At 39.9% G+C, this 21812-nt stretch overlaps 1 protein-coding gene across 1 annotated transcript; it reads left to right on the top strand.

The window, feature by feature from the left end:
• The first annotated feature begins 3450 nt into the window (after nt 1–3450).
• Nucleotides 3451–20361, top strand: LOC120312542 (gap junction beta-5 protein-like). Its single transcript, XM_039353383.1, has 3 exons — nt 3451–3467; nt 5074–5193; nt 17169–20361. The coding sequence occupies exon 3, from the start codon at nt 17194–17196 to the stop codon at nt 18043–18045; it is 852 nt and encodes a 283-aa protein (XP_039209317.1). The 5' UTR covers nt 3451–3467; nt 5074–5193; nt 17169–17193; the 3' UTR covers nt 18046–20361.
• Nucleotides 20362–21812: the final 1451 nt, after the last annotated feature.

Below are 21812 nucleotides of genomic sequence, written 5' to 3'. Positions count from 1 at the left end.
TTAAAAGTCCCCAAAAACAAGAAAGGCATGGATTCTTTTCCCTCTAACAACATCTGAAGAGCTCACCCATTTTAAAACGCAATCTAACGCTATATTGGTTTTATTCTTCTAAAAACCATACTAGCTGGGTTTGAATTGCTAAATAATAAGCAGGGTGATAATTCAAGTTATATAGGCAATGCGTGTAAAAAAGAGACATTTAATAACACTGCTGGGACTGCCAACGTGTTGGAGCTCTCACCTAAACAGATCCCTCATAACAACACAGTTCTTTCTTGGCTTGGTTCCGTTCATGTGTTAAAAGTGTCACACCCACTCCTTTTATTTTTCTCCACCCATCCCTCCATTCATTCATCCAGAAAGTTTGGATTCATTTGAGCAAGATGCCATATTTATTGAGGCACCTCTAATTCACTATCATTCTTGTTCCATTTGCATGATGCCTGGTTACCTCTTGGCTTGTGAACAAATCAGATCAATGTGTGAGTTGAGTTGAGCTGAGCTGAGCTGAACATGGGTCTGTTGTAAACACTGAACTAGCCTAAATTGTGTTGCTAATATTCTGTTTCTGTAGATTTCATTCTTAGCTTTTAATTTTCTTCGTGACGCTACAGTCAAGTCATCAAGATATACTTTTGAATGGCATCCATGACAGGGGGAGTTGGCTGAGTGGTGTCAAAATCAGCAAGATGATGGACAGTGTCACAAAGCAAGGTCCACCTCTTTTAAACACCCCTTTTGCGGGTTTTGATCCAACCCTTCAGCTGTCACAGGAGCAGACCCACAACTCATGAATGAATTGTTTGAACATCCATTGACATTAAAAAAGGAAATGACTTCAATCGTTTATTTTTATTTACATATCATATTTACAGACACACACACCCCATCTCCCTCATAGAGTGATAGTTGCAGCAGCATTCTTGACTTTTTATAAACTCTTTTTCCTCTTATGGACAACATGAAGCAGAAGAATGTTTTCAGCCTTCAAATAAAAACTCCTTTCTAGTGTTCAGCGTGTGCAATCCTGGAAAATAAAAATTCATATAGAAGAATAAATCAATAATCAATGTTGCACAGAATGGTTTTTTATGAATATTTGTTTTACCTGCAACTTCAAAGTTCTGGGTTTCATTTTGTATGCTTGTGTAGGATGGATGGATGGACGGACGGACGGACAGACGGATGGATGGATGGAGGATTTGAGGTGGCCAGAAAAAGTTAAATATACAATCTGAATTAAACATCAATGGCTTTGTATAGGCAGGGATGAATATGTTGAACAGGGCTGGGAGAAACAAGTTCCAACTTTTTCTGAGCCATTTAGGAAAAAACATATGGGAGATGTCAGTGACTCAGCTACTACTGGGCAAAGAAATTATCCTGCTTATTTTTTCCCCCTACCAATTCTCCTTTGGCTGGATGAAAAGAGAATTTTTGCTTTAGAAATGATTTCATAGCAAGAGAGAATTATGTCGATATTCTGCTGGCTGGAGTGCAGTATTCTTGTATTTATTCAACAGGGAAGAATCCATGACTCTGTGTTCATGTGTGTATATGTGTGTGTGTGAGAGAGACAGACAGACAGGCAGACAGGCAGACAGACACAGATTGCCCTGATTTTTTTAACTACAGGTAATCCTCGATTTATGATCACAATCGGGACCAAAATTTCCATTGCTAAGCAAGTGATTTCTGCCTGCTTGTATGAGCTTTTTTGCCCTGTTTGTGAAGCCAATCATTGCAGTTGTTAAGTGAATCACATGGTCATTAAGCAAATCTGGATCCTTCCCCATTGACTTTGTCAGAAGCTGGCTGGGAAGATTGCAAACAGCAGCTGCAGAATTCTGGGACACTCCAGTCATCATAAATTCATGCCAGTTGCGGAATGCTGAAAATTTGATCATGTGACTGTAGAGATACTGCAATGGCCTTAGTGGGAGGACTGATTATAAGTTGCTATTGTGACTTTGAACAATTGTTAAACAAGTGGTTGTAAGTCCAGGACCACCTGTATATTTATAAAACTTTATAAATAGAAGTGTTCACTATGTGTCTATCTGAACTGACCTGGCATAAACCCTGCTTAACTTAAAAATAAGAAATAAGTAGTAAACTACAATAAAATTTCAGTAAATTAAAAAATATTCAAATAATAATAAAGTTGGAAGGGAACTTGGAGGTCATCTAGTCCAAACCCCTGCTCAGGCAGGAAACCCTATACCATTTCAGACAAATGGCTGTCCAGTCTCGTCTTAAAAACTTTCAGGGTTGGAGCATTCACCGCTTCTGGAGGCAGGTTGTTCCACTGGTTAATTGTTCTAACTGTCAGGAAGTTTCTGCTTAGTTCTAGGTTGCTTCTCTCCTTGATTAGTTTCCACCTGTTGCTTCTTGTCATGCCTTCAGGCGCTTTGGAGAATAACTTGACTCCCTCTTCTTTGTGGCAGCCCCTGAGATATTGGAATACTGCTATCATGTCTCCCCTTGTCCTTCTCTTCGTTAAACTAGACATACCCAATTCTAGCAACTGTTCCTTATATGTTTTAGCCTCCAGTCCCCTGATCATCTTTGTTGCTCTTCTCTGCACTCTTTCTAGAGTCTCAATATCTTTTTTACATCGTGGTGACCAAATCTGGATGCAATACTCCAAGTGTGGCCCTACCAAGGCATTGTAAAGTGGTATTAATACTTCATGTGGTCTTGATTCTATCCCTCTGTTAATGCATCCCTCTATACATCATGGTTCAACATTAGGAAGAGAATTACCCATTGTTATTCAAGCCTGTCACACTGCTATGTCAGGGAAAATCCATTTCAATTTTCAGGATGGCATCCCAGACAAAACACATTTGCACTCAACATATGGAAAAGATCAAAAAAAGACTCTGATTCTAAGTTCTTATAATTTTTTTATCGTGATATTTTGCGGTAGGTTTCCTTATTTTCCCTTATTGACTATAAAGTGACAAAAATAATTTGCTGTTCGAACAGAGAAAAGAGAAGGTTATTTACAGATTCTGTACATCACAAAGTTTTCTCATTTTGTTCTATTTTTGTTGTTTTTTGCTGCTGCTGTTCCTTACTCAGCCTTCCCCTTTCTTCCTTTGCCCTACTACTACTTGGCTTATAACACAATCTGCTTCTACCTGCTCTGGCTTTTATATATATATACTTCTTTCATTTGAAACTTGCGTGCCAGTTCACAGGTGTTTTAAACATTTTTTCCTCCTTTCCCTGCAAGTGCCTACATGCCTAAGCCGGGCAGCTGGCAGGCAGATCATTGGGGGGGGGGGGGAATGAGACCTTGATGGTTTCACTTAACATTTTTTTTCCTATTTCAGGGCAGTTCATTCTTACACAGATGGAGATGGGGAGGTGGAGAAGGAGGGAACGAAAGTCACGCTTTGCCTCACAGTCTGATGATCTGATTATGGATAACCCAGTTGGACCTCACAGTTCTTTGAGACGTAAGTGATCAGGGACTTTCCCTGGCTCAAAGTAAAGTTGCTTTGAAGTGCATCCTTTGAAGACATTCTTAATTTCCTATGAATTAATGAGCGAAAAAAGAAGGGTGGATATGAGCAGAATCTATCCAGGGCCATTTGGCTATGCCATGACAGATTTCATTTGGGCAGCAGGCCTATGAAATGGTCATCTGGTTTAAAGTGCAGATGGTTTAATATCTGTTTTGGCTACTCTTTGGTCTCCATATGATGCTTTGGTCTGTATATTATGCTGCTTCACACCCATGTAGCTTGGGAGACTAGTATATAGAGGAGGAAAAAAATTTGATGGCACCTACAAATTCCATTGTGGATGTGTTAATAGCCCTTAGCAATAATACTTAGACTTATATACTGCTTCACAGTGCTTTATAGCCCTCTCTAAGCAATTTATAGAGTCAGCTTATTGCGTCCAACAATCTGGGTCTTCATTTTACCCACCTCGGAAGGATGGAAGGCTGAGTCAACCTTTAGCCAGTGAAAATTGAACTGACGAACTGCTGGCAGCTGGCAGTCAGCAGAAATAGCCTGCAGTACTGCATTCTAACCACTGTGCCACCATGGAGAACAAAAGAGCAGACTATCTTTCATAATTTGGCTTTCTCTTTTGTCCACCACCCCGCACCTTCACCTCCAAAGGTAAAGACATCTGGAGGATAGTCTTAGATGGAGATCTGCATAGGATCATATTGAACTATGTCTTGAGAACTTCTAAGGAGGGGTTGTTTTTTTTGGGGGGGGTAAGTTTGTAAGTAATTATAAGGTCTTCAGACCTCGTAAGCCTAGATTCTTTAGAGTTTTATAAGTCACACAATTTGAGCTGTTTAATCAAACCAACCAACCATTTGGATTACATCTTTGCTTGCCTGCTCTTTATCCTACTCTTGCTAAGTGTTGGCTTAGGCTACCTTGGATGACCAATGTCAATGAAAATGTTTGCCGTTGAGAAATAGGAAATATAAATTAATAAAATATATTATTGTATTTTCTATGGCCATAGAAATTAAGACCGCTGCTTAGCGTTTGTCTAACTGTAGGGGCAAATGTCCTCACTAAGCAAAAGAGGCTGGAGGTTCTCAAGATAATTTGTCCTTCTGCTTGCATCAATACTCTTAACGGAAGTCTCCAAGATTCCTGCTTTCCTGCCCTGGGTACAATGCTTAGCAATGCTATAACATGCTCTTGGAGGCATCACCAACTAACCACCTAGTCCCACTTCAAAACATCATCACGAGTGCCTTTAATACCCAACTTTCCACCCCATAATATGATCTTCCCCAGTCATCACAGCCAAGGTGATGTTACCACTTGAGCACAAAGGGCTGACATCATCATCATCATTGATGAAGGATGTTGGAATCACTCGGGCACATCTGGAGCTCTGTATACTTTGCTGCTGTGCCTGCATTACTTAACTGGAAGAGTTCCAAGCTTCTACCATCTACCACAAAACCAAGGGTGTGCTAGGAAGCTGCTTTGCAACACAACTCCACCCTTGGAATGTTGCTGCCGGGATATTCTTCCTCCTCCTTTTTCACCGCCTAGTTGTTGTCCTCCTCTTCACTCCAAGAATGCCAAAAGGACCTCTGAGACTTTGATGGCCTCTCATATCCTGGAAAGGGGAATTACAGTGCAGCAGATGGAGGGACCTGGGAAAGGCCACTGAAGAAGAGAAGGATTTCCAGAACAAGTAAGTTATTTTTTTTTCCCCTACTACATAATGGAGAGAGGAAGCAGAATATCTCCGAAGGACTGTGTGTCTAAAAATGCTTTGAGGTTCTTATGGCGCCGAGACCGGTGTGTGGGAAAAAAAATACAGGTTTAGCTCAGATGGGGATGCAGCTTTTAAAAGGGATAGATGCAATTCTGGAAAAGCTTTCCATCCCGACTGGGTCTTTGAAATGAAACGTGGCTGAAAAGAATCACTTTGCAGGAAGGCAAATGAGTGAGCTTGCATTAGGAACCTGAGAGGCAGTCTGCAGGTTTGAATGAATTAAGCAAAGGCTTTGGAATGTTTTTGGAATTTTTGCAGTCTTTTGGGGCTGTTTTAGGAGTGAGAAAGTGTGGTGCACCTCTCCTTCATTCTGGAGGGGCAGATCCTAAGGAAAGTCTGCAGGCAAAGAACAGAGTAAAATTAAGGATGGTTCTCTCCACCTTCACATTATGAAAACGAAGGAAATTTCAAGAGCAAGTTGCAGTGTTTCCAAAGAGAACAGAGTCGATTTGATTTATAGCAAAAAGAAAAAAAGATCAAACATTAAAAAAAAACAATCACGCTCTGCTACTTTTCAGCAGGGCTTTTTAAAAATGAAGTTTAGACAGAAGCTCTGGGCTGGATCCAGAAAGTACACCCTATTAAAAATCGGTATCAACAATGGTGCATCATGGTTTCAGTTACACTGGTTTCAGTGAGAATGGAAGCTTATTTAAATAGATTTTGATTACACCAGAATGCTGCAGTTAAGCTCAAGGTTGGATCCAGACTAAGGCAGTCAAAATTCCACTGCCCTTGAAATCCATGGGGCTTCAATCATGAGCAGATAGGATAGTTCTGAGCAATAATAACAGGTTCAAAGCTCTTTATTTGGACTTGGGATTTTATCTTGAAGATAACAGGAATTCATCTCACCACAATCCTCTGACATAGGTTATTTGTCCTTCCAATGGGTCAGTGGGCCACTGGTCCCAAAAAGAGCATCTATTCCTTTATAGAGATGAACGGAAATCACATCTTCAACTTCCTACATGACAAATTCCATGGAGGATTTTTTTTTTCCATCCCAGCTCATCAATTAGAGGAGAAAAAAATTAATTTGTGTCTGAGGAAAAAAAAACACCTAGAAATAGGAAGGTTGTCAGTGTTCTCAAAAGAGGAAAATGGGACTTGTAGTTACTTTTTCCCTTTTAATAGAGAACAGGGAGAGAGACGCTGAATTTAACTGTCTTTTGGGGAAGACATTTGCCTACCAACAATTTTTGTACTCGTTCTTTTTTTTTTAAAAAGCAATCAAGAAGTTTACTACATGCAGACTCAGAGATACACTTACCGTCCCTTTTAAACTTTATGTGGTTCATGTATATGAAATAGTTTAAAAGTCCAGCATGCTTTCAACCATCTTCTTTGAGGTAGAGAAGTTACTGACTATTCTGGCTGGTGTATACTATAGGTAGCCCTTGACTTATGACCACAATTGGAACCAAAATATTTGTTGCTAAGCAATATGGTCGTTAAATCAGTTAGGTCCAATTTTATGACCTTCTTGGCCATGGATGTTGCTAAGTGAATCCTGTACAGGTAGTCCTCAACATACGACCACAATTGAGCCCAAAGTTTCTGTTGCTAAGCGGGAACCTTTGTTTTAGTAAATTTTGCCCCATTTTATGACCTTTCTTGGCACCGTTGTTAAGTGAACCGCTGCAGTTGTTAAATTAGTAACACGCTTGTTAAGTGAAATCTGACTTCTCCATTGACTTTGCTTGTCAGAAAGTCACAAAAGGAGATCACATTGACCCCAGGACACTGCAACGGTCATAAATATGAGCCAGTTGTGAAGCAATCCGATCATGTGACCCTGGGTATGCTGCAATGGTCATAAGTGTGAAAAAAGGTCATAGGTCACATTTTTCCATGCTATTGTAACTTTGAATGGTAACTAAATGAACTGTTGTAAGTCGAGGACTATCTGTAAGTTGTTAAGTGAATCCAATCTCCCTCATTGACTTTGTTAGTTGAAAGCCAGCTGGGAAGATCACAAATCACGTGACCCCAGGATGCTGCAACCATCTGGTTGCCAGGCACCTTAATTTTGATCACGTGACCGTGGAAATGCCACGATGGTTGTAAACGTGAGAGCCGGTCATAAGTTACTTTGTTCAGTGCTGTTGTGATCTCCTACAGTTACTCAACAAATGGTTGTAAGTTGAGGGCTACCTCTGTATGATACTACGCTACACTATACATTAATATATGCTGGGAATTGTAACCCCGCACGTTTTAGAGTGCATCCTATTGAGACAAGGCTGCTCATATATCTTGAAATTTATCTAAGAGAACACTTGATGTTAAGATGCTGGGCTTGTCAACCAGAAGATCGGCAGTTTGAGATCCAAGCCCTGCATGACAGGATGAGCTCCTGTTACCTGCTCCAGCTCCTGCCCACCTAGAAGGTCAAAAGCGTGCAGGTGCAAGTAGATAAATAGGTACCACTTTGGCAGGAAAGTAAAAGCATTGCCTGCATCTCGGTGTATAACCATGCTAGCCACATGACCATGGAAGCATCTTCAGACACCATTAGCTCCCTCAACTAAGAAACTGAGATCAGCATCACCCCTGAAAGGTGGACCTGACTGGACCTAAAGGAGATACCGTTACTTTTATAAGCATAAAGGCAGCTGCTACTTTATTTACTTTTAATTTTGCCTACATGCTGCACCCGAGTAAAATAGACTTCTGGAAAAGTCCAAAAGTGAGGTTCTGTAAAGTCTGATCGGTGGGAGAAAAGGGCTCTTGCATATTCATCCCTAGACCAGATGTAAATCCTTTTTTATGGCTTGATTTATAATGGTGTAGAACTCACATCACCCATATTATCTTGCCCATTCCCTACCTGCACTGCAAATATTTAAAAACAATAACTACTAACTCACCATATATGGAGCGAAAATGATAACCCAATGACAATATTTTTTCTTTATAAGAAGAACCAGCTTCCAAAATGGAGCATTAGTTCTCAAGTCCAACAGATTGAAGGTGTGGACAGCAGGTCCTCTATCCAGGCCATGATCATTTCTACCCCACCAGATGATTAATTATCATGTCTTCTGAGCGGTGTCAGTTCCAGTTTAGGAGGAATTGCCTGTGCCAACCTTTCCATTAGGCAGAATGAGGCAACGGCCTCAGGTGTCAGATCCTGTGGGTAAGCAACAGGACTTACCAGCTATTCCTCTTGAACTTGCTAGCCATTTCCTTTGAGTGAACGGAACCACGAGGACATTCCAGTCTGTCATGAGCTCCCAAAACTGGTATTGTCTTTGGTATGATCAACAAAAAGTGAATCTCTCCCTGAAGCTGAAATAAAATTCTACTCATTTTCTACTCATGGAACAAGAGAATCTGTGCCATCTTGTTCTTCTCCACCTCTAAGAGAGCTTTGGAAAAGATGCTTCTGTGAGCTCCTATCCTTAGTGAGGGCATCTTCTCATCTCCTTTGCTTGTCCACATCGGCTGGGCTCCATTCACTTTTCAGGTCAGAAAGACAGCAGTGGACAATGATATTCCATTTCCTTACATTTCTGTTCTTTACACTTCTCCAAAGCATCTGAGGGCAGGACAAGAAGTGGTGGATGGAAGCTTGTTAAAAGGAGACCCAACCTCAATCCAAGGAGAAATTTTCTGACAGTGAGAACAATTAATCAATGAAATGGTTTGCGTCCTGAAGTTGTGGGTGCTCCATCATTGGAGGGTTTCAAGAAGAGATTGGACAACTATTTCTCCAGAATCCTCTCCTGCTTGAGCAGAGGATTGGACAAGAAGACCCCCAAGGTCCCTTCCAATCCTATTATTCCATGTTCTAAGACTTACAGGAGACCTCTTGTAGAATTGTGGCCTTTAGGAGGCGCCCATTATTTTTTGTTACTGGACCCATTTCTAAAGTAATATTGGTCAGGCACCATGCACTGAAGGTATGAGAGCTTATGTGTTTGGTGAAGGAGAATGTGATGGAAAGGCAGAACATAGTTCCACCCTCAAGTCACTATCCTCAAAAGGTGAAAGACAATGTAAGACAGAATCTCGCCTGGCCTTTTTCATGGACCAGAGTTGATTTCTCAAAATCACATGACTGATTGTCGTGTTTATCTGACTGGTGAGACAAAAAGTAGCTAAACTACAATATGGCTCTTAAACCACAGCCCAACTCCCACCCCTACCCCCATCCTCAAATTGTTTTCCCCTGTTCTCCAGAAAACATCTTCCTACGATTTCTTCATCCTGGTTAAGCTAATATTGGACAGAGACACGTGTCTGAATTTTTCCTTATCAATCATCAATGCTGATGAAAGAGAATTTGCTTCTCAAATTATTTCAAGGAAGAAGAACATTCCAATCAAGTTCTCAAGAGTGTTCTTAAGAATGGTGTCCTTAGTGCCCTCTGAAAGCTGGTTTGGTTGTTTTCTTGCAGACATTTCATTACGCAACTAGGTAATGAAGTACTAGAATGGTTTATTCTCTGCTTGTATACTGGTAGCTTGCCCTGTTAGTGGGTGAGAGAGGTCTTGGTTCCTTGCTTAGGCTGTTGTTTATTGTTAATCCAATAAAACAAGTTAAAACAGTAAAACCAATGCAGGCAAATAAGCTAATAATAAACAACAGCCTAAGCAAGGAACCACTAAAAACACTCCCACTTTGACAGGGCAAACCCCTTGTATATAAATAGAGAGCCAACCTCATTCCCTCTTAACTCTGATGATGTTACCTAGTTGGGTAATGAAATGCCTGCAAGAAAACAACCAAGCTCAGAGAGCATCAAAGAATCCACAAATATTTTCTTCTTTGAGGATTCAGAAGTCTTTACGCTTATTTCATAACAAAGTGGGCAAGAGATTGGTGTGATTGTCATCTCCTTTTTTTCCACAACCCTCTCTCCATCTCTCTGCCCAAGGTCTCTCCTTCCATCAGAGGTTTTTCTCTGCTCTTGAGAAATTTTGAAGAATTTCTCCTTTGTCTGAAGATCAGAGAATGATCTGGTCAGTTTCTCCACAAATTTGGTGGTGAATTGCATCTAGCGCTAAAAAAAAAAAAAAGTCAGCAATAGAGAATATCTTTCATTTATTAAATTGCTGTCTTCCCACATGAAAAGGAGCTAAATTTGAGGCTTACCAATATGATATATATATCCCTAAAACATCATAAAATATTTCCATGGGTGGGGCACTCCAGAAAAGTATTACATTGGTATCACAAGTAGTTGGATGGACAGGAAAAACAAACACTAGTGCAAAGGATGAGTTCTACACACTTCCTAGGAATAACCTGATTTTAAGTAGGCCAGTAGATACATTTCGGGAACCGGGTGGCACCACATCAACTATTTTGGCCATAAGAGCTAATTTCTTTATGTCCTTTATGATGGGCCTCTTGCTATCAGTTCTACTTATGAGTTGAGACCCTCTTAGTATAGTTGAGCTGGTTATGCTCCATAACCATCTGGAGCCAGCATTGCCATTAAAAATAAATAGTGGGAGATTTTCATGGATTTTAGAATTTAGAATAGAATAGAACTGGAAGGAACCTTGGAAGTCTTCTAGTCCAGCCTCCTGCTCAAGCAGGAGAACCTATATCATCTCAGACAAGAGACTGTCCAGTCTCTTCTTAAAAACCTCCAGTGATGGAGCACCCAAGATTTCTGGAGGCAGGCTGTTCCACTGGTTAATTGTCCTCATTATTAGGAAGTCTCTCCTTAATTCCAGGTTGCTTCTGTCTTTGATCAGTTTCCAACCATTGTTTCTCATCCTTCCCTCTGGTGCTTTGGAGAATAATTTGACCCCCTCTTCTTTGTGGCAGCCTCTCAAATACTGGAAGACTGCTATTATGTCACCCTTATTTCCTCTTTTTTTTAGACTAGCCAAATCCAGGTCCTGCAGCCGACCATTATTGATATATATATATATATATATATATATATATATATATATATATATATATATATATATATATATATATATATATATTGTTTTCTGAGGTTTTCGTGGGTGTTTGTATGTAGGTCTTTGATTGTTCGGGTTTTCTCCCACGTAATTGCTGCTCAAAGCACGAAGCTGAAAACACCAGCCTGAAGATGACGAATGGGACTTCGTCGAAACGTCGCCAAGACACTTCCAATTTTACGCGGGAGAAAACCCGAACAACCAAAGATATATATATATATATATATATATATATATATATATATATATATATATATATATATATAGTGAATTATAAGACCTGATTCAAAAGATGCTTGTCTCTTAGTCGTTTTATTTAAACTCCAAACAAGCCTATAAGAAAAGTATCTATTAGGTCTACATGCAAACTAGCCATAATATTATTATGATATATAGAACATCAGTCCTCAACTGATGCACTCCAGATAAATTAGACAATTCCCATCATAAGTACATAGCATTATTTTTTAATTAATGTATTGATTCATATCATTTTTATAAACATTATTTTTATAAATAACTCAAGGCAACAGACTTATGTAATATTCCTTTCTCTTCCTATATTCTCCATAACAACAGCCCTCTGAGGTGGGTAAGGCTGAGAAAGAGGGTCTGATCCAAGGTCCCCCAGCCGGTTTTCATGCTCATGGAAGGACTAGAACTTACGGTCTCCCAGTTTCTAGCCTGGAGTCTTAACCACATTTTGGACCAATCATGGACCAATTATGTATGACTCAGTGTAAATCCAATTTGTGCATAAGTAAGCCAGGTATTTATTCATTACACCAAATTTCTACATTTTTTAATAATGAGGCAAAACCCATCCTTGCAAATTGTATGCTGCTTTTCATTACATCCATCTTTTTGCAGGTTTCTCTGACAGATGCACGTCTGAATGTAATTTTCCCTAACATGTATTTTTTTTGTACACAGCTATGCCTACTGACCAATTCTTTCAAATACATGTATTTTATTTCCCCTACACAATAATTCTATGTTGGTATTATTCTATTTGCAAGTTTCCCAAATGGACCACTGTCATATGAATTTCATTTAAGAAGTGAGGGATATTTCAAAATGGGTATAATCAAATGTGCTGCATTATTTGGCCATTTGTGCCACGATCAAGCCATGTGGCTGTTCTTCTCAAAGAGAACAATCTTCTTATATAAAAATGTTGCTGCTGGACTAACTGATCCAGACATTTGAAAAGTTCTTCCATGGCCAGAGAGTGTGTGGTTTTGTGTGCTGCCTGCATCTGTGGGATGCATCCAAACTACGAGGCATGATGGAATGCCACCCACTCAACCATCCCTGTTTGGTTGCCTAGAGTGGGAAAGAAATACAATGTTTTCCAAATCCTTTGGTTGATGATTTCTACATAATCTCTAACACACAATGATTGGTATTCAGAACAGTTATCCGGCCCAAATGTCTCTGGCCATGGAAGAACTTTTCTCCATGGAACCGGTCCCTGGTGCCCAAGAGGTTGGAGACCTCTGTCTTACATGATAAACCAAATGCTTGGTTATATGTATTTGTTTTTTAAATAAGAAAGTTGAGTCCTTCTTAGGTGCTTAGCAGAGAGGACCATTAGGCCAAACGTTCCAGGCCAAACGTTCCTTCTATTTGTCCCAGATTGTCTCAAATGACACAAGCAAAAAGACCATAAAACAGGAAACAGAAAGACCAAAGCACCTCCTAGCCAGCAATCAACACCCAGATAAGCAGAGATTAACACACCAAGATTAACACTGGATCAACAACCAAGCAGTAAACAATTTCCCAATTAAGGAACCAATCATACAAACAATCAGTCAACAACAGCCTAATCAAGGAACTAACAACAACATGCCCACCAACACTGACAGGGCAAGCCATAGTAAATAAACAGAGGGTTAAACCCCAATCCCTTCTAGCACTGATGATATTACCTAGTTGGGTAATGAAGGTCTGCAAGAAAGCAATCAAGCTCAGTGAGCACCAAGGACCCCACTCCTTCCTGTTTTCTCTCCTGTTTTAACAAACTTTAATCAGCGTGTTTTCAAAATAAGAGAGCTTTCAATTGTCCTCCAATGCTGTCCAGGTCCTGTAACATTCATTTATCCACCGACGAACTGCAGTCTCAGCTGCTTCTTGCACCACTTTCTGTTGCTTTTGGACTTCTGAATATGGAAATGAAAGCTCTCTTTTGCAAAAAAATAATTTCTTATTCTTACTGTTTTGCCTCTTGGCATAAGGAAGAGGAGGGAGGTACCTGTACATATACAGAGCCGAGGTGGCGCAGCAGTTAGAGTTCAGTACTGCAGGCCACTTTAGCTGACTGTGTTCAGCAGGTCAGCGGTTCAAATCTCACCGGCTCAAGGTTGACTCAGCCTTCCATCCTTCCGGGGTAGGTAAAATGAGGACCCAGATTGTTGGGGGCAATGTAAATATATATATACATTGCTTACTGGTGTACACCGTTTAGAGAGTGCTTGCACTTAAAGCGGTATATAAGTCTCATAAATAAATAAATAAATAAATGTGGAGAGGAATGAATGAAGGCAAATATATGTGTCCCAGGATAATGTTGTAGGATCCAATCTGGGACAATTCCCAGGGTCAGAAGTTTACTCTTCTGAGCTTTCGGACTCGTTCTGGAGCCCATCCTCAGGGAACTTCTCTCTAGCTTGAAGAGAGAGAAAGTCAGTCCCGGTGACCGACCCAGATTGGATCCTGCATGGATTTATTTATTCAAAAGACAGCTCATTTCTTTTGATTCACTCCCAGTGGAAAGGTTGAAGCGGCAGAAGTTGACGAGTTTGCTGATCTGAACGATCCAACGTTTGTGAGTCATCCTTCCTTTCCACCACATTGTTTTATTAGCTGCTGTGGTTTAGATTCCCTTTTCTTTCTTTTTTGAAAGTTAGTCTTTATATAAGCAAGTGATATATGATAATGTTCCAAAAGCCCCTGGGGGATTGTTCTCTATCAGTTTCCATTCAACTGATGAAAGAGAATTAAATTCTGAAATGTCTCTCAGCGCAGAAGAAAAACCCAGTGAAAATCACACAGATAGAATGTAAGTTAGCGATGCAATAGTCAAAAGCTACTTTTGGGGGATGTGATAACCGGTGTGAATGTTCTGTCTTCAGTCTTTTGCAGGTCTGAGGCCTCCCTGGCTTCCCACATTTAATTAAATCCCCCCAAACAGACCTAACTAGAGTGTTCCTTCCAGGATGGGATTTCCTGATGGGAAATCTGAGCTTCTAAGTCGTTTTCATCTTTAGAAATATCATAGCACACTGACTAATGGAATTACAGATGGCATATAGAACCATAAAGTTAGAAAGGGCCAGTCCGAGCATGGACCTCAACATAGTATCGGAGTCATGATTAAAATATCTCAGCAAGTAGCTGTCTGAACACATCTAATGAAAAGTCTACACCACTCTGTTAATCATTGGTCCCACTATTTAACTGTTCTTACTCTTAGGACTGAGCATGGGGCGATCCAACCGGTCAGTCCTAGAGGAGATCCACCCCGACTGCTCTGAAGTTGAAACTCAAGTCCTTTGGCCACCTAATGAGAAGGAAGGACTCACTGGAGACGAGCCTGATGCTAGGAAAGATGGAGGGCAAGAGAAGAAGGGGATGACAAAGAATGAGGTGGCTGGATGGAGTCACTGAAGTAGGAGGCGTGAGCTTAAAGGGACTCCAGAAGATGGTAGAAGACAGAAAGGCCTGGAGGAATGTTGTCCATGGGGTCGGGATGGGTCGGACATGACTTCACAACTAACAACAACACTGTTAGGACATTTCCTAAGTCTTAGAACAGGGGTTCCCAACCTTTATGGTTTTGTAGACAGGTGGTGGTGATGATGGCTTTGATCATTTCAGCGGGGTGGGGGGAATGGTTTCATGCGTGTAACTTGAATCTCAGACATGAGCAAATGAAGCTTTGCACGCTCGCCCACTGCTTCGGTGGCCTGGTTCCCAACCGGCCACAGACAGGTTGTAGGCCATGACCCAGGGGTAGAGACTCTTGTCTTAGAATATTCAACCCCTCATATTACACTTAAATGGAAAACATAACATACTGTTTGCCCTAGCGTCATAGTCTTATTAGGTGCGCCCTTAAAAAAAAAAAAGAAGACTCCTTTTTTGGTCTAACTCCAAGAATGCAAGTTTGAGAAGCTAAATTCTAAGACAGAAATTCCGCCTCTTCCAACACGACAATAGCAGCTTTAGGACTATGTTGTCTAGGATAAATTAGGAAACCTTGACTGGTTAGGTGGATTGTAGGTGAAACACCTTTGCCTAGTTCCTGAACCCTTGGGCCATTTTGTTGCAAATATTAATTTTGTTCGGTCTTCTCAGCCAATTTGCCTTACTAGAAAAAGTTTTTAAGAGGTAAAAGGAGCATAATACTCTCTCAAGCCCTAATTAAGATTCCTTCCCTTGTTCCCCCCACCCTACTACATTTCAAAGTCACTTGGCAAGTTTCTGATGAAGCTCTTTCTCTGCTTTATTTTGCTTCACTAACTGTAGACTTTTATTGGTGATCCCAGCTGGATAGTTCTTTGATGTTTTCAGTCAGCAACAGTCCTTTCCCCCAAATTGTGCAAGAAAGCCTTCCGTTCCAGAAATTCAAAATACTAGCCAGAGGAAACTAATTAGATAGCCAAATCCTCCTTCTCAATGCCTGGACATGTATAGATTCCAAAACTTTAGATTTTTTTTTTTAAAAAAAATAAGAATTCTGCCCTCCCTCGACAAGGTTTGGATTCAGGATGCTTTAAAATTTTGCTTGTCTGCCTGCTTGCCTGCCTGCTCACCCACCCATCTGCCCAACTACCCTCTTGTTTTCTTGCCTGCCCGCTTGTCTGCATGCTTGCTTGACTTGAAAATAAGAGGAATGGGAAATAGAGCTAGTTAACAAAAGTAGTGAATATTATTGCAATTGGATTCAGTTCCAAAGGGAAACTGAACCCAGGCCATAAACAGGATGAGGTTTTCTAAACATTCCCAATTCCAAACTTATCCCAGTCAGTAGCTGTCAGCCTTACAAAACAGATCAGACAGGAAACACAACCAGAGCTGCTAATTCTAATTTATGGTAAGGTTCATTATCAGAATCTTGCAAATCTGAAAGTACATTTCTCTTTTTTTTTTCCCCCTCCACATAGTCACCTTTACAGCCCAAGAAACTAGTGAGGGTATCTCCTGAGCCTCTTGCCCCATCCATAGTCCTGCTGCAGGCTACGCTGCCTTTTATCCACCCTTCGTTGATCCACTGGCTCCGTCTCGTTGCCCTGACCCTCAAGGTTATTCCCATGCATCATTGCACCAGTTGTATTGAATGAGTCCATGTGTTAACGCCAAATATTTCTGCAGGATTTGCGTTGTGATATCAATATCATCCAAAGTAGGAGAGGGTTATATTAGGTTAAAGTGATCTCCGTAAATAGATATGTTAAGATGGGTTGATACCCCAAACATTCTCTGAAGGAACTGCAACATTGAAAAGACAAGTTCTTGAGGCCTGAATACCAATCTTCTCCAAGCTAGCACTTGGTTGACGTGTTTAGTTTTGCAGTTTCCAGGGTTTTCCCAGCATGGCCAAATGGACCTCTAGGTTTCTAGCCGTAATAGATTGGTACTCAACTGGAGAAAGGTAAGCTATTCAAATTTTAAATGGAATAAAGTTCTATCAGTATCGTTTCTTTTCTTTTCATCTCATTTGTCTTCAAGGTGGATGATCAGATTTGGTAGACTTAGAGTGAGCAAGACACCAAGTATCAAATAAAAAGGTTGGTGGGCAAAAGGGAATGAAGAAGAGAAACTCAACCCAAACCCCACTCCCATGGCTATATAGTATGAGAGTTGAAACTCAACAACCATGTCATTCAAGGAAACCAACTTAGATAATATCAATGAGATTAAAAATTTCTAATCGCACTGTCTTTCTCTTTCCAGACTCTGCTAAAAGAAATTAACCAAGATGAATTGGTCTGGTTTGGAAGACCTCTTGGGGGGAGTGAACAAATACTCCACGGCGTTTGGGCGTATTTGGCTCTCGGTTGTCTTCATCTTTCGGCTTCTAGTCTACTTAGTGGCAGCAGAGAAAGTCTGGGGAGATGACAGTAAGGACTTTGACTGCAACACTGAGCAGCCAGGTTGTCCCAATGTCTGCTATGACCTTTACTTTCCAATCTCTCACATCCGACTCTGGGCCCTGCAACTGATCCTTGTCACCTGTCCTTCCCTGTTGGTTGTGATGCATGTAGCCTACCGGCAAGCCAAACTGAAGAAACGTTTACAGAAAAGTGGGAATAACTTCAGACCACGTTATCCCCCCGGCAAGAAGCGTGGAGGGTTATGGTGGACCTATCTCTTCAGTCTTCTCTTCAAAGGTGCGGTGGACATTGTGTTTCTGTTTATCTTTTACCACGTGTACCCAAACTACAAGCTTCCTACTCTAGTCAAATGTTCTCTCTCACCTTGCCCTAACCTAGTTGACTGCTACATAGCCAGGCCAACAGAGAAGAACATCTTCACTCTGTTCATGATCATCACTGCCTGTGTTTGCGTCCTACTTAGCCTCCTGGAAGCTTTCTATCTCATTGGGAAAAGATGTAAGGAGAGCCTTCAGGAGCGAAGTGGAAGTCATCAAATAGAGAGTGGCCAAATGCACTTTCTCAAAAGAGACAATTGCCCCCTGTCCCCAAATAAACAGGACACCACTGAAATAGACGGGCAGATTTTTCATGGGTCAGATTATAAGCCAGTCACTTCACCTCTCATAAGCAGCTCCCAATGTGGAGAGCCTTCAAAACTTGGGAAGCTGGAATAAACATACATCCATGAAAAAGAAGAGCTTGGACACAATCCATATTGCTTCGCTCCAATTCCAACGATTTCTGCTAAGCTGGAAACACGAGAAGTGTGAGAAATGGTGGAAGTTATAGGAGATTAGGAAAAAAGAACATTCGTCTAGCTCTGTTTGTTCAGGTTTCAATAGCTACTGTGTCTGGCCATGTAATCCACTCCTGGTTTATGCTCCAATCAAGCAGCCATGCCCTTCTTCAGGGTGGTCCATTACATTCCCATCTGCCTTTCTGAATATTTTTTTTTTTAACCACAACACTTGTACTCATGAGTTTAGTGTTTTCTTCCCCATCTAAACTCCAAACTTCCTCAACTCAAAAACATTGTAGCTCTGGAAACCTAAGAATTCCAGTGTCTGCTGACTCTTCTGCATGGGGTTGGTGGTTCTTCTATCCAAGCACGGCTCTTTTTTCCAGATCTTCAACTGCCATATTCATTTGTTCTGATTCTTTTAACTGAATGCCCCTAAGCCAGGGGTAGGCAACCTTGGCTCTTTTTATGACTCGTAGACTTCAACTCCCAGAATTCCTGAGCCAGCATAGCTCTGGGAATTGAAGTCCACGAGTCATAAAAGAGCCAAGGTTGCCTACACCTGACCTATGTTACTTGTCAACAACATATTGTTCTTTATTTACTTTCTAACCCAATTCATTTTTTTATAATTATCTCACTATCAAGGCGTATTTGGTGAAACTGGTATTGAGATGCTTTTCCAGTCAAGAGAACTTGGAATTGTAAAATAAAACTGAAGATGTGATAGCTGATGGAGGAAAGACTAGCACTGTGTTCTAGCCCTGATGAAGTAGTGCAGTTTCTAGCTTGAAAAATATGAGTTTTCACTTGCAGGAGCCAGAAATGGCAAAGAAGATGATCTGTATGGTTTGGTGGTCTGCCATCATTACTGACATTCAGCTTGATGGCCTATGGGATGTCAAGAGTGAATCTAGGCATAAAACAATGCATATTCTTAATACTTGAAAATCAAATTTTGGATAATAAAAATCCGTCGGATATCAATGAGATCACTTAACCTGTAGCTCCCTTTTCTCTTGGTTTACTGGAAGCAATTCCCCAAAATTACATAGGTGTCTTCACCGACTATATTTGGAGATTACAGGGTTAAACTTTAAGATTATTGGCATAACAAACCATTAACTTCGATTCCTTATTTTCTTCCTGTTATGCTTTCTGGATTAGGAGATTGGCGCTGGGCAGGCAATAGGCAAGAAATATCACAACAATCTATTACATCCTTGTGTAAGTTCCACACCTCAATGCCAACTGATCATCTCTGTTTTAAGTCCTGATTTTCTTGCTAATCGACAGCTTAGTTTGGCTGAAACTCTACAAGCCATGGCAAACCCCTCCTCTGCATTGGCACACTCCAGTAGTTAATTACGTGCTATTGATGGGTTGATTGCTATTAATTATACAGCACATGTTTTCTGATTCATTTCTCCACTTATGATCTAATAGACTATTGAGAAACTGTTTACCTCTGACCTAAATACTCTGTTTCTCAATTACTATGGTGCCCAGAGAAACTTCTGGAACAGTTTATTTGTTTTGGAGAAAAAGAGAAAATATACATTTTTGGAAATAAAATATAAATTGAGATATTTTTTTCCCTGAAGTAGAAATGGCTGTCCATCTTTTGAACCAAGAACACTTGATTTAGTTTACTAATTTTAAAACAAATCACATCACTTATCTGTAAAGTTTATAAGACACCATGTGTGGCCTACAAACTTGAGTCAACCCATTTGTTCATCTAGCTCAAGATGGTTGGTGCTTACTGACAGCAGCTGTCTATGATCTCAGGGCTGACTATCTCCAATTCTTCATCAAGATGTCAGGAAGTGAACTTTTGATCTTCTGCACAGACAGCTGTCTTATACTGACTGACACCAATTGTTGTTCTGCCTAATTCTCAGGGTTTCAGACAGAAATCTTTCCTAGAAAATTCTTGGAGAATTCAGAATTCTGGATGCCTTACTTGTGAAGAACAGATCTCTGTGCATTTATCTACAGCTCTTTCTATCACTATATTGATCTACATGGCACTGTTTCACCCAATGCCTTGGTTGAAATGTGTCATGAACCTCTGCACAAAAGTCTATAAAATTGTGCTGCACTTTGTTCTGGTTGGTTTAATCAAAATTTTAGATAGTTGGTTTTTGAGGATCAGTTGCAATTATAAAAGCTAAATTTACATACTTGAACACTTTTAATATTTAATGTAATGATGATAAATAAAAATGTTGAAGTTGGCTAAGTACAATTAGTTTGTTGTCTTATTTCAAGATACCTTACCCCTCTATTATTATACCCAGAACAGGAGTTCTTTGTTACAATTGGGATATTATGAAAATGCTTTAAGTTCTGGTTATTTTAAATAAAGAAGGACTAAGGGGAAATTACCTATATATATTTTTTCCATTGCTTGTAAGAGTAATTACATACTTCTTTCTGAAGGACCTGCTAAGTCCAACTTAAATTCAGGAATAGACTTCTTAATAAAATAATATGCCACTGTCTACAAAATAGGCCATTCAAGCAAAAATAAGGTTATAAACATATATGCACTTGGCTGCAGGATGGAGGGAAATTCATTGAACTCAGTGATAGAGATTTCCAAGCAAATATCATTCGTTTGTTATCTTTCCATCAAAAAAAGAATATCCTAATGAGATGCAATAAAAATAAATGGATCAACGCATTTTAAACCGTAGAATCAACTTATCAAACAAGAATTATAAATGGTTTAAAACCATCTGATCATCTCTGTTTGCAAGTACATTGCACATGGAAAGTCTAAAACTAATTTGCATTTTTCTTTTAAAAATGCAGAAATGAATTATAATTGTATCTCAGAAGTGGGGACGTCTGATGTATAAAATTTTCTGTTTACCCAATGCTTATTTGTGTCAATGCAGACATTTCCAACAGTGGAGGAGATATAAATAAAGATGGAATTATTTGGATCTTGGTGTTCTGTGAGTTTGTTTGTTTTCATTACTCGGCTAGGAAACATCATCAGTGCTGATCAAGCTGACAGAACACCAAGAACCCAAAATATATACATGTTTTGTGCATTGGGATACAAAATTCGCATTTGACATATCATTTAGAAATTTAAACAAGCATCAAAATTCTGGTGCTATAAATTTGAAATTTGAAACATGGCATGCTGTAAGACACAAATAGGTCTGAAATTTTTGGTTGTTTTTTTATTATTATTATTAATTGGTTGGTTGGTTAGTTGGTTTTTCTTACTCCACCCACCCACTTTTTCTGAGCACTGATGCAACACCTTGTCATTGGGGAGAGGGGGAGAGAAAGGAGAATATTAATATAAAGTGAAAAATCAGACTGGAGGCGAAGATAAAGAAATAAAGATCAGATGCAAGTAATTTAAAAACATGAAAAGGCAAAAATGGAAGAATGCAAGGATCAAGACAAGCGTAATTAAAAAATGGGTTTTGCACCAGGAAAAATGGAAAAAGCTTTGGAAACCATAAAGCAAGAAATAACAGCAATAGCAGGGAAAATTGAACGCTATGATGCATGAATCATCCAATTTAAGCAAAATCAGCTAATTCAATCAGACCAGAGTCCATTCTACCAAACAGGAAAAGAAATTCTGAAAATGGAAAACCAAACAAGACAGAAACAATCCAGTTTTGGAAAAATTGATGGGAAACTCAGAAAGACTCTTAATAAAACTGCTGA

Source organism: Crotalus tigris, unplaced genomic scaffold, assembly GCF_016545835.1.
Source record: "Crotalus tigris isolate CLP2741 ecotype Arizona unplaced genomic scaffold, ASM1654583v1 scf7180000018517.1768243, whole genome shotgun sequence".
Taxonomy (NCBI): Eukaryota; Metazoa; Chordata; class Lepidosauria; order Squamata; family Viperidae; genus Crotalus; species Crotalus tigris.
The sequence above is the reverse complement of the archived record's forward strand: the minus strand, read 5'-3'. Positions and strand labels throughout refer to the sequence as shown.

Coding starts and splice junctions, on each gene's coding strand:
- LOC120312542 (XM_039353383.1), top strand. CDS start 17,194: ATGAATTGGTCTGGTTTGGAAGACCTCTTGGGGGGAGTGAACAAATAC.